The sequence below is a fragment of the Platalea leucorodia genome (assembly GCF_965183815.1).
Source record: "Platalea leucorodia genome assembly, chromosome: 3".
Taxonomy (NCBI): Eukaryota; Metazoa; Chordata; class Aves; order Pelecaniformes; family Threskiornithidae; genus Platalea; species Platalea leucorodia.
In genome coordinates this window covers 941,905-954,643 of record NC_138825.1, presented here as the reverse complement: position 1 = coordinate 954,643, position 12,739 = coordinate 941,905, and the positions used below count along the sequence as shown (strand labels likewise).

Here is a 12,739-nt window from a genome sequence, read left to right as displayed (position 1 = left end):
GTCGCTCGCGGGGTTTACGGCATCAATGTCACTTTCTTTCCCTTGGATTTCTTTTTTTTTTAAACCTGCTTTGGTTCTTTCACACCGATTCACGCACCCTGGTGAATCTATTTCATCTTCAGGATTAGTAAAATCGGGCAAAGTATTCCGGGCAAGACCCATCTTTCCCAACCGTCCATGGGAAACAGGTGAGCTGGAACAGATGGGTACCTATTTTTCATGGCAGGTCCACTGAGAGCTAAATCTACCTAAAGCACCTTCCATGGCAATTCTTAGTCAAACATCGCAATGGCAAGTGGCATCCAAAAACCTGGGTGCAGGTAGAAAGACCAAGGTTAGCTACGGACAAAGAGAAGCGGATGGACGGGCTTTGTTAAGAGGGGAGAAGAAAACCAGTCTGGGTGGGAACATCATGGGCATCACTGGGAGATCCCTTCCTCTCCCCCTTTTTGGGCTGACAGCTCCTCCTCACCATGGACATGGGCATTCACTTGAAAACACTGGGAAGCTTCCCCCTCTATGACCATCACTGGCTTTGCCAGGCAGGTGAGACCACCAGGGCAAGCCAGCAGCATCCCCAGGGAGTCCCCAGAGCTTGTGCAAAACTGCCGGTGTTACGGGACCCCCTCTGCTCCCCACCGGCCCCCCCAGCACACCATCTCCCGTGGCCAAGGGCTGGCGTCTGAGCACAGACGTCATGACGTGAGGCTGCTGTGTCCCCACCAGCCCCCCCAGCACCAGCCTCTGTGCCCCACCAGCTCCCACCAACACTTGCTCCTGCTCCTCCCCATTGCAACCCCCAGGAAAAAATAAAATAAGAAAATGAAGGGTGGATGCCCACTTCCAAATCAAACCTGGCCGAAAGGGACAAGTCACATCTACCTCTCCACAGGCTTCATCTTTCCCCTCCCCTCCTCCAGCCAGCCAAGACACTGCGAACAAGAGCCAGAGCGAACGCCCGTCCCGGAGAGCGGGCTCTGCTGCTGCCAGATTGCGCTGTGTGCTCAGACCCGCAGGGACAACCCGCGGCCATCTGTTGATCCCAGGTGTGTACACGCCGTGGCCCTGCCGGCAGAGATAGTCTTCTGGCTCCTCAAACACACTGCTCGCCCGACTCGGCGTGCGCGGGGGTTGTTAAAGCGGCGTGTGGGTGTGCTCCCCCGTCCCCTCTCCCCTCTCCTCCGTCACTGTCCCCGCCATCAAAGGCTTGGCTGGTGAACAGGTTGTCTTTTTCATTCATTACAAAAACCAGGCTGGAACAAGGGGCAACTCAGTCCAGACTTCACAGAAACTGTTCCCGCTCCTCACTGCAACCTGACGTGTCCTGACACACGGTGCCAAAAGAGCACCTTCCCCGAGCGCTCATCCTCTCCGGGGGAGAAGATCCTTCTGGTCATTTTGAATTCCTTCACATTTGTGAAAGGAGTGGGCGTGCATGTACTAAAAGTGGAAGTGTATTCCTGCAGCCAGGGAAACCGCGGGTTTATTTCACCCTACCTGATCCACCCTGAGCATCCCAAGCCCAGGCACCAACCCTTAGCATTTCCCTTTGATTTGCAAGAAAAGATTTGTCCCCAGATTTAGGGACCTCTCGGGAATGCTTGGGCTCACGTCTGCCCCAGCTTGTGCAGCCCAGGCTCTGGATCAGGTCTTAACTGGCACAGATGCCCACACTCTCCGGGGACCGCAGCCCGAAGCTCAGCTCCCGAGAAGGGGTGTCCCCGGAGCCCATGGCTGCCTGACAGCAGCCCACGTGTCTTCAGGCCCAATGCATCCTCATGGTTTGAGAGCTCAGCCTTCTCCGACAAAGCCTTTACAATTATTGGGGCTGTTCAAGGAAGAGAGACCAACCCCACGTAGAAAAGGTATCCTGACCTCTGCTCTTCCACTTTTTTTCCTGAGGCAACATTTCCTGATGATCCTACAAACAAACAAATATCTAAAAAGCCTCCACCACCTGTGAAACATACCCTCCGATAAAACCTCCCAGCCTGTTTTTACTCACCAATAAAGACTTAATTTCCATGACTGAGCAAAACAAAGCCACGTAGATTTGATGTGGAATTCTGCATCGTCCGCTTTACTCTCTTTCCCAGGGGCTGACTGTGTGGCTTTCAGCAACTGCTAGGGGACGGTGAGACACAGGCATCAGGTGTCAAAAATCTCTCCAAAAAGGTTTGGTTTCAGTAGTGAATACAAAATGGTTTTATTAATAAAATAGTAATGGCATGTTTGACACTACAGCCTGAGAGACAGCTTGTCCCTGTCACGGGGGACATCTGCAGGGTCCATCAGGCACGGCTTTGCCACCGGAACGCCGTCAGTAGGCAGGTCCCGTGCCAGCCGGCATCGGGCCGGGACTAAGAGCCGTACCTGGCCCGGAGGTTTGCCGCCAGTGACCAGGCAGGGGCCGCAGCCTGGAGCCCAGGCTGGAATCAGCCTCCTGAAGGCGCAGCTTGCCTCTCCTGTAGCTATGGACCATCCTCCTCCTCTTGCCACCTCCAGCCCCAGCTCCTCATCCAGCTGCTCCCAGCATCATTCTCCCTCCCTCCTCAGGTCCCAGTTTGCTCCCCTTTGACCCTCCCTCGCCTGCCCCAAATCCAGCTGTTGCACCCTTGCCTTTCTCCCACGCTCCTCCTCCTCCTGCGGTGCTGCGTGGATGCCGGGGAGGCAGGAGCCGCGGCTGGGGCGGTGGGGGGACCCGCTGCCGCAGCCCAGGGCACAGCAGACTCTGCCGCAGGGGGACCCGCACACGTGGCGTGTCCACAGGCTCGCACCTCTTACACAGGGTCATAACCAAAGGTAAAGAAGTGCAAGCTCAGATCCCTCTGCGCAGCTTTACCTGGGGATGTGGTAAGGCACGTCCCGGACATCCAGACTGAATTTCTCGTTATGAAAGCTGAAGACTTTGCAGGTATGTAAATAAAGAGGTAACTATTCAAATTCGCATTTTTATGTCGGCAACAAGGTATTTTTTCCCCTGATTTCACTTCCTCAGTCAGCAATCTGGACACTTCTTTATCCAAACAAAACAAGCTTGGCAAAGTTATTAATTGCTCAGAACAAGATCTTTATTGATTAGTCCAAGGATCAATCACTTTATCTGCGGGCAGCTCTGTTAGAGCTGCCTGTGACCGCGGTATTTAGCTAAGAGATATCTGTTCTGGGCGCTGGGGAGTTTCACAGAGGAGTCCAAGGTCTCTCCAGTGCTTTTAAAAACACGGCAGGTGGTGGAGAGCATTCAGATGAGGTGAGATGGAGAAGGGCCCCCGTGACCTTCCCTCTAGCCCAGCAGGCACCAGCGATGCCCCTTCAAGAGGACTTTGCGCATCGTCCTGCAGAGACATGGGCGAGGGGGAGCTTTCCCAAAGGCGGAAAGCCTCAAGGGTTGCACCGTTTGCAGACCCCGGGGTTAAAATGAGGCAGCCCAACCTTTTGCTGCGTGGGGTTTGACTCCCGGGGAGCTGCCCTGACTCCACGCGGGCCCGGCGGCCGGCTCCTCGGGGTGGGCAGCGGCCACAGGGCTCACCTTGCAGCGGGGCTGCGCTGGTGGCGTTTACCTAAGCCACAGCCTTTGGCAGGGAGATGGACTAGCAGGCTCGGATGCCCAGAAAGCCCTTCTGGCCAGCTGAAACCTCTCCATATTTCTGGCTATATGGGCAGGGGGTCACAGCTTTTGCAGCCGGGTACCACTTTTCATCCCCAGCTTCAGGGAAGTTGGACAGCGCCACTCTCCCCCCCCCACCTCCATCACCTTTTCTTCCCTTCCCCTTTACAAAAAATCCCATGAATAAATAAAACTACAATTATAAAAAAAAAAAAAGGAAAACCAAAAAGGGGCAAGGGAGGGGGGCTGCAGCTGGAGCCATCTCTGGCAACCCAGCTCTAATCTCTCGCAAACCCCCGCTATCAAAGCTTGGATCAGCATATCTAATGTAAACGAGCTTTCACACATAAATAACGTGCCACATCTGGCTATTTGGTTTTTATAGCGTCTTAGCTACCGAGCGATTTATAGAGGGCGAGCTGGCTCAGGAGCAGCCCGGGCTGGGCCGGGGGAAGTTGCGGCTGCCCCGGGCGGAGCGGAGCGGGGAGGGAGGTGTGAAGAAGCGAGGTGGGAGCGGTGGGCGAGGGAGGATTTGGGCAGCGCCGGGGGGGCCGAGCCCCCGCGCCGGCGGAGAGCGGCTTCTCCGCATCTTTGGGGAAGGGGGGCCGGGGGGAGGGCTCTGCCCCCCGGGGGAAGAGGGGCCGGCTCAGCCGCAGGGCCGGGGCAGGCTTAAAAGAGCCATCCAGGAACCGGCGTGTTTGCGCTTATAACCAATTTATTACCGCTGAACATATGGCCAGTATTTCGCCTGGCGTCACTCGCCGGGGAGGAAAGCAAACAGACCGAGCGATGTAAAGCCGGAGGAAGGAGCGGCCGCCCTGCACAACGCCGAGACAATGCCCGAGGAGCGGGGCCGCCGCCGCGCCCGGCCCCCGCCCGCCTAGGGACCCCCGCCCCAGGTGAGCCCGGGCCGCGCCGCGGGGGAAGGGGGAAAGGGAAAAACCGACAAAAACGCCGGGGGAGGCGGGGGTCGGGAGCAGCAGGTGGGAAGGGGCTGGCGGGGCCGTGGGCTGGAGCGGCGGCGCAGGTAGGAGTTGCTGCGGGGAGCGGGGGGGGCGCGCCCCCCTGCCCCGACGGCCGGGCGCCCCCGGCCCCGCTCCCGGCCCCGGCCGAGCGCCGCCGCCCCCCCGTGCGCGGCGGGGCCGGGGGACAGCGCGGCGGGGCCGGGGCGCTCCGCCCGCCGGGCCCGGGAGGGGGGAGCCGGGCGCGCTCCCCCCGCTGCCCCGCCGGCGGGACACTTCTCGGCTGCGACGGCAGAGTCCGCCAGAGGACCGGGAATGGCCCCGGCCCCCGCCCGGCCCCGGCCCCGGCCCCGGCCCTGCCCGCCGCGCCGCTCCCCGCTCCCGGACTTCTCCCCTTCGTCTCCCCGGTGCTGCCCACGCCGCGCGTGTGCGCCCCGACTCGGGCCCGAGCACTGGGGCCGGGTCCCCACGGGTGGACCCTTCCCCGTCCTTCTCCCGAAAAAGAGCCTGACCCCCCCCCCCCTCCTCGCCCTGCGCGGGGCGTGCGGGCACCGGAGTCTTCCTCGGGCCCCCGGCGCCCCACTCGCGACAGACACCCACCCACGGCTGCCGGCGCGGCCGCCCGGGCTCCCCGCTAAGCCCTGCGTGTTGTGCGTGCGGGTGCGGGAAGTGCAGGCAGATAAGAAAGCGCTGCCCGCCGCAGATGCCCGCGTTCCCGGCGCCCGGGGCGAAGCGGGCCGGGTTTTCCTTCCCGGGGAGAAGCGTTTCTGACCGAGCTTAATCTCATTGGGACACGTTTGTCATTAGAGAGAGGGGAACGAATGCAGCCGGGGGGCTCGCCGGGGGGCTCAGCGTTTGCCCGGCAAATAAAACTGTTTATAATAGAGTGGAAGGGAAGGGAGGCCCCGGGCCGGGCTTACAGCTTCTCTCTTTTTTTTTTTTTTTTTTCTTTCCCCCCTGTTTTAATAATAAGACAAACAAATAGCTGGGTCGGGGGGCTGCGGGGGGCTGCGGGCTCCCGGCTTTGTGCTCACACGCATGGCCTTAACAAACTGCCTCCGCCGCTATTGGCAATATTTTCAAAGATCTCATTAAAGTGCATTTATCAAAGCGCTAACATGTGCCCTCCGGCTCTGCCGTAACCCCGCTAGCCCCCAGGGAGGAGGGGGAAAAATCCCAATTTCTATTACAATTCGCCACCTCGGGAGGGTGGCTGGAGGGCAGGCTAGATCGAGATCGACAAATTTCTAAGTAATATCGGTGAATTGGAAGGATTTCTCCGTCTTTGAAGCTTCGGGGGGAAGGAGATAGAGTAATCGTGAGAATAGGAAAGCTCATTTAGATTCCTATGTCCTGGAGAAGATTTAATTGTCTGCGGGAGAAAGGCAGGCCGGCGCCGGGATTTTGGGGGGTGGCGGGGGCTTTCTCTTGCGCCAGGGTGGGGAAGGCTGGTGCCGGCTCCCTTTCTGCGTGCGGGGGAATCTTCCCCCCTTTTTTCCCCTTTTTTTTCTTTTTTTTCTTTTTTCTCTTTTTTCTTTCCCCCAAAACCTCCTTAACGCCTTTGTTAATGCCATTTTTCCAGCCGTGAACAGAGACGGGAATTTCACCCCGCAGAAACTCCGAGCCCCGCACGTTACCATTAAGTTCTGGCAAGCGACGGAGGACGCGGAGGGCTGGGGGTCCCCCTGCTTTCAGGACACAGGGTGTTTTCACCCCCCTGCCTGCCTCCGCGGCCAGGCCACGGTGCCCACGGTGGCCCGGCGGCGTGGGCTGCCCGGCCCCGCTCCCTTGCCCACGGCCTGGCGCGGCCGCGGCCCCGCCGAGCCGGAGCCGGCAGCATCGCGGCGGAGCTGCCGCTTTCTGCCTGCAAAAACGCCGTGTAAACCCCTCCGTGCGGGGCTCTCGGCGGCTATATTTAGAAGCGAGAGTTTTATTTTTATTTTTTTGGTTTGGTTTTGGGTTTTTTTTTTTTTTTATCACCGACAAAAGATGTCTTCTGTAACGACGCGGTTCTCCTTCCCCCGCCACACTTTAAAACAAAGAGGGTGTTGCTTACAGGGGATGCTCCTGAGGTGAAGCTCCTAATAACAATTACCGGGAGCGACACGGGCTGCCCTTCCCTGTCCCCATTTATTTCGAGTGTAGCTCATTCTACGAGATAAAATAAACCTGTCCCCCTAACAAAGGCTTTGTGTGGGCTCCGCTAATCCCTACCGAGCGGCAAGGTGCAGTCCTTTTTGTTTGTTTGTTTGTGGTCTGGAGTGAAGGAAAACAATAGCTCGCCCCTTCGGGCTGCTCAAACAATAAAGTAATCCACTTGACGGCTGTTATCGGCGGTGCGGTGCGGGGATGGCTTCGGGTCAGTGCGAGCGGGCCGCACGGGGAGGGGGCTCCTGCGAACACCCTTCCCTTCATTTCTGCCTATATTGTAATATATATACACGATATGGCTCGACAGGGAAGGGAACGAAGGCCGGGGCTCGGGAGAGGGGGAGAGCCCCGGCGCTTGGCGGGGAGCGGGGGCCCCCGCAGCGGGGATGCGGTGCAGCGAGGGGAGGCACCTCGCCGCTTAAAAACACGACCCACGGGCCGCTCGTGGCCTGGCGAACCCCCCCGTGGCCTGCCCCGCTCCCCGCCTCCCCCGCTCGCTTGGCCGCGACGGGGCGGCGGGGCCGGGCCGCCCCCGCCACGCGTGACCGGGGAGCGCGGCGGCGGAGAGCCGCTCCGAAGGGCTCCTTCCCTCTCTTATCCCCCACCGGCTGCCTCTTAAAGAAAAAAAAAAAGCCACCAACGAGCCTTAATGCGGCCGAAACCGCCACCCGCCGCCCGTGGGGTGGGGGGCCGCTCCCCACGCCGCGCGGGGCGGGGGGGGCGAAGAGTGGCGAGGGCGCGGAGGCGAACGGCGGGTGTTTGAGCTACCTGTGAAAGCAAACAGGTAAACACTCCCCGCTGGCAGCGGCACTTGTCCTGAAGAGCAGCCACTCAGCCTGTGTACACGCACCGCGCCGCGGCCTCCGCCGGCCTTGTGCAAACAGCCCCGCCGGGCCGAGCCCCGCGGGACGGGCTGGCAGGGACCCCCGGCGGGCCCCGGGCCCCCCCGCCCTCCCACCGCCCCGCCGGGCCGCCCCCGGCCCCGCCCGGCCGGTCCCACGCGTGGGGAGGGTGCGGGCAGCGCGGCCGGTGGGCCCCGGCGGGGCGCCGGGAGCGGGACGCGGCGGGGGAAAGGCTCCAAGGGTGGCGGGGAGCCGCTGTCGCGATAGCCGCCGGGCTGCCGTCGGGTTTCGCCCCCCCCCGCCCCGCCACGCAGCGCGGCTCCGGGCTGCGTCCCGGCCCCGCGACCCCTCCTGACGTGAAAGGGCCCGAGCGGCTCTCACGTCACCCCCCCGCCGGTGACGTCACGGTTGGTGCGGAGGGAGAGCGGCCTCGCCCCGCAGCGTTGCCCACGCGTGGGACACCCCCCGCCGTCCCCACGCCGCTGCCGGGCGGCGGGGAGGCGTGGGGAGGGGGCCGCGGCCCCGGGGCTTTGTGTGCCCGCAAGGGACCGTGGTCCCCGCGGGCGCACGGGCCGCCAGCCCCGGGAAAGGCTTTGCCTTCGGGCGGCCCGGCCTCCCCCGTGGGCATCCCCCGTGGGCATCCCCCGTGGGCACCGCCCGCGGGCACCGCCCGCGCCCGCCGCCGTCGGGCCCCGCGTCGCGGGGGGCCTGCAGGACGCTCGGTCCGGGCTGCGGCATTTGCGCCTGGGAGGGGGCTCTGTATTTTTTCTTATTTTTTCGTATTTATTACTATTTTTTCTTATTTATTATTGTCTTTTATTCTATCATTATTATTATTATTATTATCATCATCATCATCATCATCATCATCACTGAAGTCTGGCTCTGCGCCCCGGCCCGAGGAGCCCGAAGGACGCGGGCCGCCAGCCCCGCCGCCCCGGAGCCAGAGCATCTCCCGTCCCTCGGCTTCTGCCGGGGTCCTTTCATTCGGGACGCTGCATCGTCGTGCTGTCGCGATTGTCCCTGCTATTACCGCTATTTTTCCCCCTCGCCGGCGGCGGGGGGAAGGAGTTAAAGCCCCTCCCGCCCCCGCCGCGGGCAGGCCGAGCCGGGGGGATAAATCAGCGGCTCGGGGCGAGGCGCGGTGGCGACGGGGGCTGCGAGGGCCGGTGCTGCCCCGGGCCCCTCCCCGGGGCAGGGGACGCGGGGCGGGGGAGCGCCCGCCCGAAGGGGTTCCCTCGATATCGGGGAAGGACTCCGAAATGGATGAAGAAATAGCCATTGAGTGCGGTTGAATACCATGACAACTAGGAACAACCTCAGATTTATTCCCAACAGTTAGGACACATTGAAAGAGGGCGTCAATCACGTATTATTTCGCCACTGAAATAAATGCAAAAACTGCGCCGAGACAAAGGGTTCCAACAGAAGCCGGACATTTGTCTACATTGCGGACATTGTTTCCAGCTTAGCCATAGGGTTGTATTTGTGTTTGCGCGGGTCCGACCACCCAGGATGTGCTCAGGGGCTCGCTTAAAAAAAAAAAAGGGGGGGGGGGGGGGGCGGAAAATCCCTGGGCATTGTCAGCCACATCACATACTTTATGGGAGGCAGGCTGGGGGCTGGGGAAGGAAAGATGGGGGGAGCGGGGAGGGAGAGGAGGGGAAGGTGCGAATGCACTGATCGGCAAAGGGGAGGGTGCCCGAGGGACCCTCGTCCTCCTCTTCCCGCCGCCACCAGCCCCGGCCCAGCGCCCTCCTCCTGGAAGAGAGACTCGGCCAACTTTTCTTTCCCAGAAATAAAGGTGGCGGCGAGACGCCCCTTCCCAAATGGTACCCGCTCCCCGCCCCGCCGACCACCATCATCCCCGCGCACAAGCCCGTCCCGGGCCGGGGTCCGGCTGCGGGGAAGGGGACGGGGAAAAGGAAGGGGAAGAGAAGGGGAAAGGGAAGAGAAGGGGAAGGGGAAAGGGAAGGGGAAAAGGAAGGGGAAAGGAAGGGGAAAGGGAAGGGGAAGGGAAGGGGAAGGGAAGGGGAAGGGAAGGGGAAGGTCCGGGCCGTGCCCGGCGAGGGTGCGCACGGCCGAGGGGCCTCGGCGGGTGCAGGAAAGGGGGGGAAGAAGGAAAACGAAAATAAAAGTTGGTGGCAGACAGAGAGAGAGGGAAGGAGTTGGGGAGGGGGCGGCCTGCAGCCCCCCGCGGGGCAGGGGGAGGCTCCGCGGCCGCTCCGCGCCGCTCCGCGCCGCTCCGCCGGGACCCGCAGCCGGGGATGCTGCGGGGCTCGGCGGCTGCCGGCGCGGCGGGCGTGCGTGGCACCTGGAGATGCGGCCTGCCGAAACACCCCCTGCGTTCTCCCCCTCCTTCCCCAGGTCCTGAAAAAGAAAGAAAAAAAAAAAAGAAGAGAAAAAAAAATTAATTCGGTCATATTTGAAAGTCCGTTGGGCTCCAGCCCATTAAATCAACCAAACGGGCTGGGTTTTATTCCCCTGGAAGAAGGAGGCAAAATCAATGAGACCTCTTCAAATAAAGCCCCCCCCCGGTAATCACCGCCCGGATCTCCCCGGGTCGTGGCTGACGATCGCGGTTTGCCAGTCCGGTTAATTTCGGAGCAAACTAGAATCAATTACTTGCTGTTTAATTTCCAGCGTTCATCCCTAAGCCTCAACCAAAATATTGACCTAGGCGGTTTAGATAAGTTGGTCTCTTGCCATCTGAGCCGCCGCTCGCCTCGGTCCGGCGCGGGGCTGTCAGCGCCTCCCCGCGCAAAAATCCGCGGCCCGCGGGCTTGCGTGGGCGCGCAGGATGCGCGGCAGGGGTGGGACACCGCGCACGCAGCCTCCCTCCCTCCTTATCACCCCACAACTCCCCCCCCCATATTTTTTTTTTCCCCCTCGCTGCTTTTCAAGGCAATGGGTGGAAAACAGAGTTTGGAGCGTGCGGAATCGCGGGCTGGTGTGCGAGGCTCTTTGTATGTAAATACCGTGCCTCAAAAAAAGCAAATCGCAGCCTGCCTCTCTCGCTGACACAGACACACGCGCGGAAGGGCCCTCCCCACGCCGGTAATTAACTGACACGTTATACCACTCATCACCAATGGTGGAAGCTCGGAGCTCGCCCAAAACCCGCAATTTCACATCTGCAAACACTGTCTTCATCCACTTGACTTCCAAGACCCGCCCACACGTGGCCAACCTTTCGCGGGTTTAATGTATTTTTTTTTTCTCCCTCCTCTCGGCAGGTTCATGTGCGGGGACCAGCCTTATAGGGACCGCTCGCTCCGGCAATGGCTCGGGCTCTTCGGGCGGCAGGCGCGGGTTCGGGGGGTTTAAGCAAGAGCCAGAAGTGATCTTTTCTTTTCTTTTTTTTTCTTTTCTTTTCTTTTTTTTTTTTTTTTTTTTTTTTTTTTTGGCGTGTCTTTCCCCCTTTCCCCTGGAGTTACAAACTATTTCCGAAGCCAGCTGCTGCTCCCGCTCTCTGAATTTCCCCCGTGGCAGAACAAGCCCGTAGACACCAACCACCGCAGAGATCCACCGCTGCGGCCGGGGCTCCGCTTCTTTCTTTTTTTTGTTTTTTTGTTTTTTTGGTTTTTTTTTTCTTGCTTGTTTGTTTGGGGTTTTTTTTGCACAAAACCCTTCGGTTATTTTTCTGTATATTATTCTATTTTTTTTCCCTCCTCCACGCGTGCCGCCGCCCCGCAGCCCCCTCCCCCGGCTGCCGTGTGCGGGCTTCTTGCCGCCGCTCCGCCTGTGCGTGTCCGTGCCACGGCGGATCGGCGAAGCTGCTTCTCCAACTTTCCTGCCTAAATTTGCCCGGAACATGTCTCTGACCAACACAAAGACGGGCTTTTCGGTGAAGGACATTTTGGACCTCCCGGACACCAACGATGAGGACGGCTCCGCCGCGGAGGGCGGCGAGGAGGAGAGCGAGGCGCCGGAGCCGCCCAAGAAAGCGGGAGTTTTGGGACAAACCCCCTTGGACACTGTTCAGACGCTGCCTTTGAAGAACCCTTTCTATGATAATAGCGATAATCCCTACACGCGTTGGCTGGCGAGCGCCGAGGGCATCCAATACTCCCGTGAGTACCGCGCCGCGGGGCCGGGGACCGGGCCGGGGCCGGGGCCGGGGCCGGGGCCGCAGCTCCCCGCGCCCTCGGGGGCTCCCCCGGCGGCGGGGCGGGGGGCCAGCGGGTGGTTTTGCCGCTCGCCACGGCTGGCTGAGCCCCGGCCGGTGCCTTCATCCCCCGCCGCGGCGGGGGCCGGGCGGCGGCGGGAGGGATGCGGGGGGCGGCGGGAGGGAGGCGGGGGGCGGCGGGAGGGAGGCGGGGGTGGCGGAGCGGGGCCCCCCCGCCGCTGACGGGCGGCTCTCGGCCCGACTCTCCGCAGTGCACGGTCTGACGGCCGGCGGCGGCGGCCAGGACCCCTCCGCCAAATCGCCGGAGCCGTCGGCCGACGAATCCCCCGACAACGAGAAGGAGGCGGCGGGCGGCGGGGACGCGGGGAAGAAGAGGAAGAGGAGGGTGCTCTTCTCCAAGGCGCAGACCTACGAGCTGGAGCGGCGGTTCCGGCAGCAGCGGTACCTGTCGGCGCCGGAGCGGGAGCACCTGGCCAGCCTGATCCGCCTCACCCCCACCCAGGTGAAGATCTGGTTCCAGAACCACCGCTACAAGATGAAGCGGGCCCGGGCCGAGAAAGGTATGGAAGTGACTCCTCTTCCCTCCCCGCGGCGGGTGGCCGTGCCGGTCTTAGTCAGGGACGGCAAGCCCTGCCACACGCTCAAAGCTCAGGACTTGGCAGCCGCGACTTTCCAGACGGGAATCCCCTTCTCCGCCTATAGCGCCCAGTCTCTACAGCATATGCAATACAACGCCCAGTACAGCGCTACCAGCAACCCCCAGTACCCCACAGCACACCATTTGGTACAAGCTCAGCAATGGACTTGGTGAAGGCTGGAGGGGAGGGCGCACACACGCACACGCTGCCCACACACCCACGCGAAAGAGGAGGAAAAACAAAAATAATAAAGAGAGAGAGAGAGAGACAGACTGATGCTCCAAAAGGAAAATCAAAACTGCGGGGGAAGGAATGGAGAGGGAAACGCTATTATTATTATTATTATTATTGCTATTATTATTATTATTATGGTTTCTTTTCCCTCTCCCGTTTCTTTTCCCCTCCATTTT

The 12,739-nt window shown here is 61.0% G+C and overlaps 1 protein-coding gene across 1 annotated transcript; it reads left to right on the top strand.

Annotated features, from left to right (window-relative positions):
* Nucleotides 1–11,376: 11,376 nt before the first annotated feature.
* Nucleotides 11,377–12,502, top strand: NKX2-2 (NK2 homeobox 2; the record flags this gene model as incomplete). Its single annotated transcript, XM_082305254.1, has 2 exons — nt 11,377–11,635; nt 11,943–12,502. 2 exons carry the CDS (start codon nt 11,377–11,379, stop codon nt 12,500–12,502), a joined length of 819 nt encoding a protein of 272 aa, XP_082161380.1.
* Between the last annotated feature and the right edge of the window lie 237 nt (nt 12,503–12,739).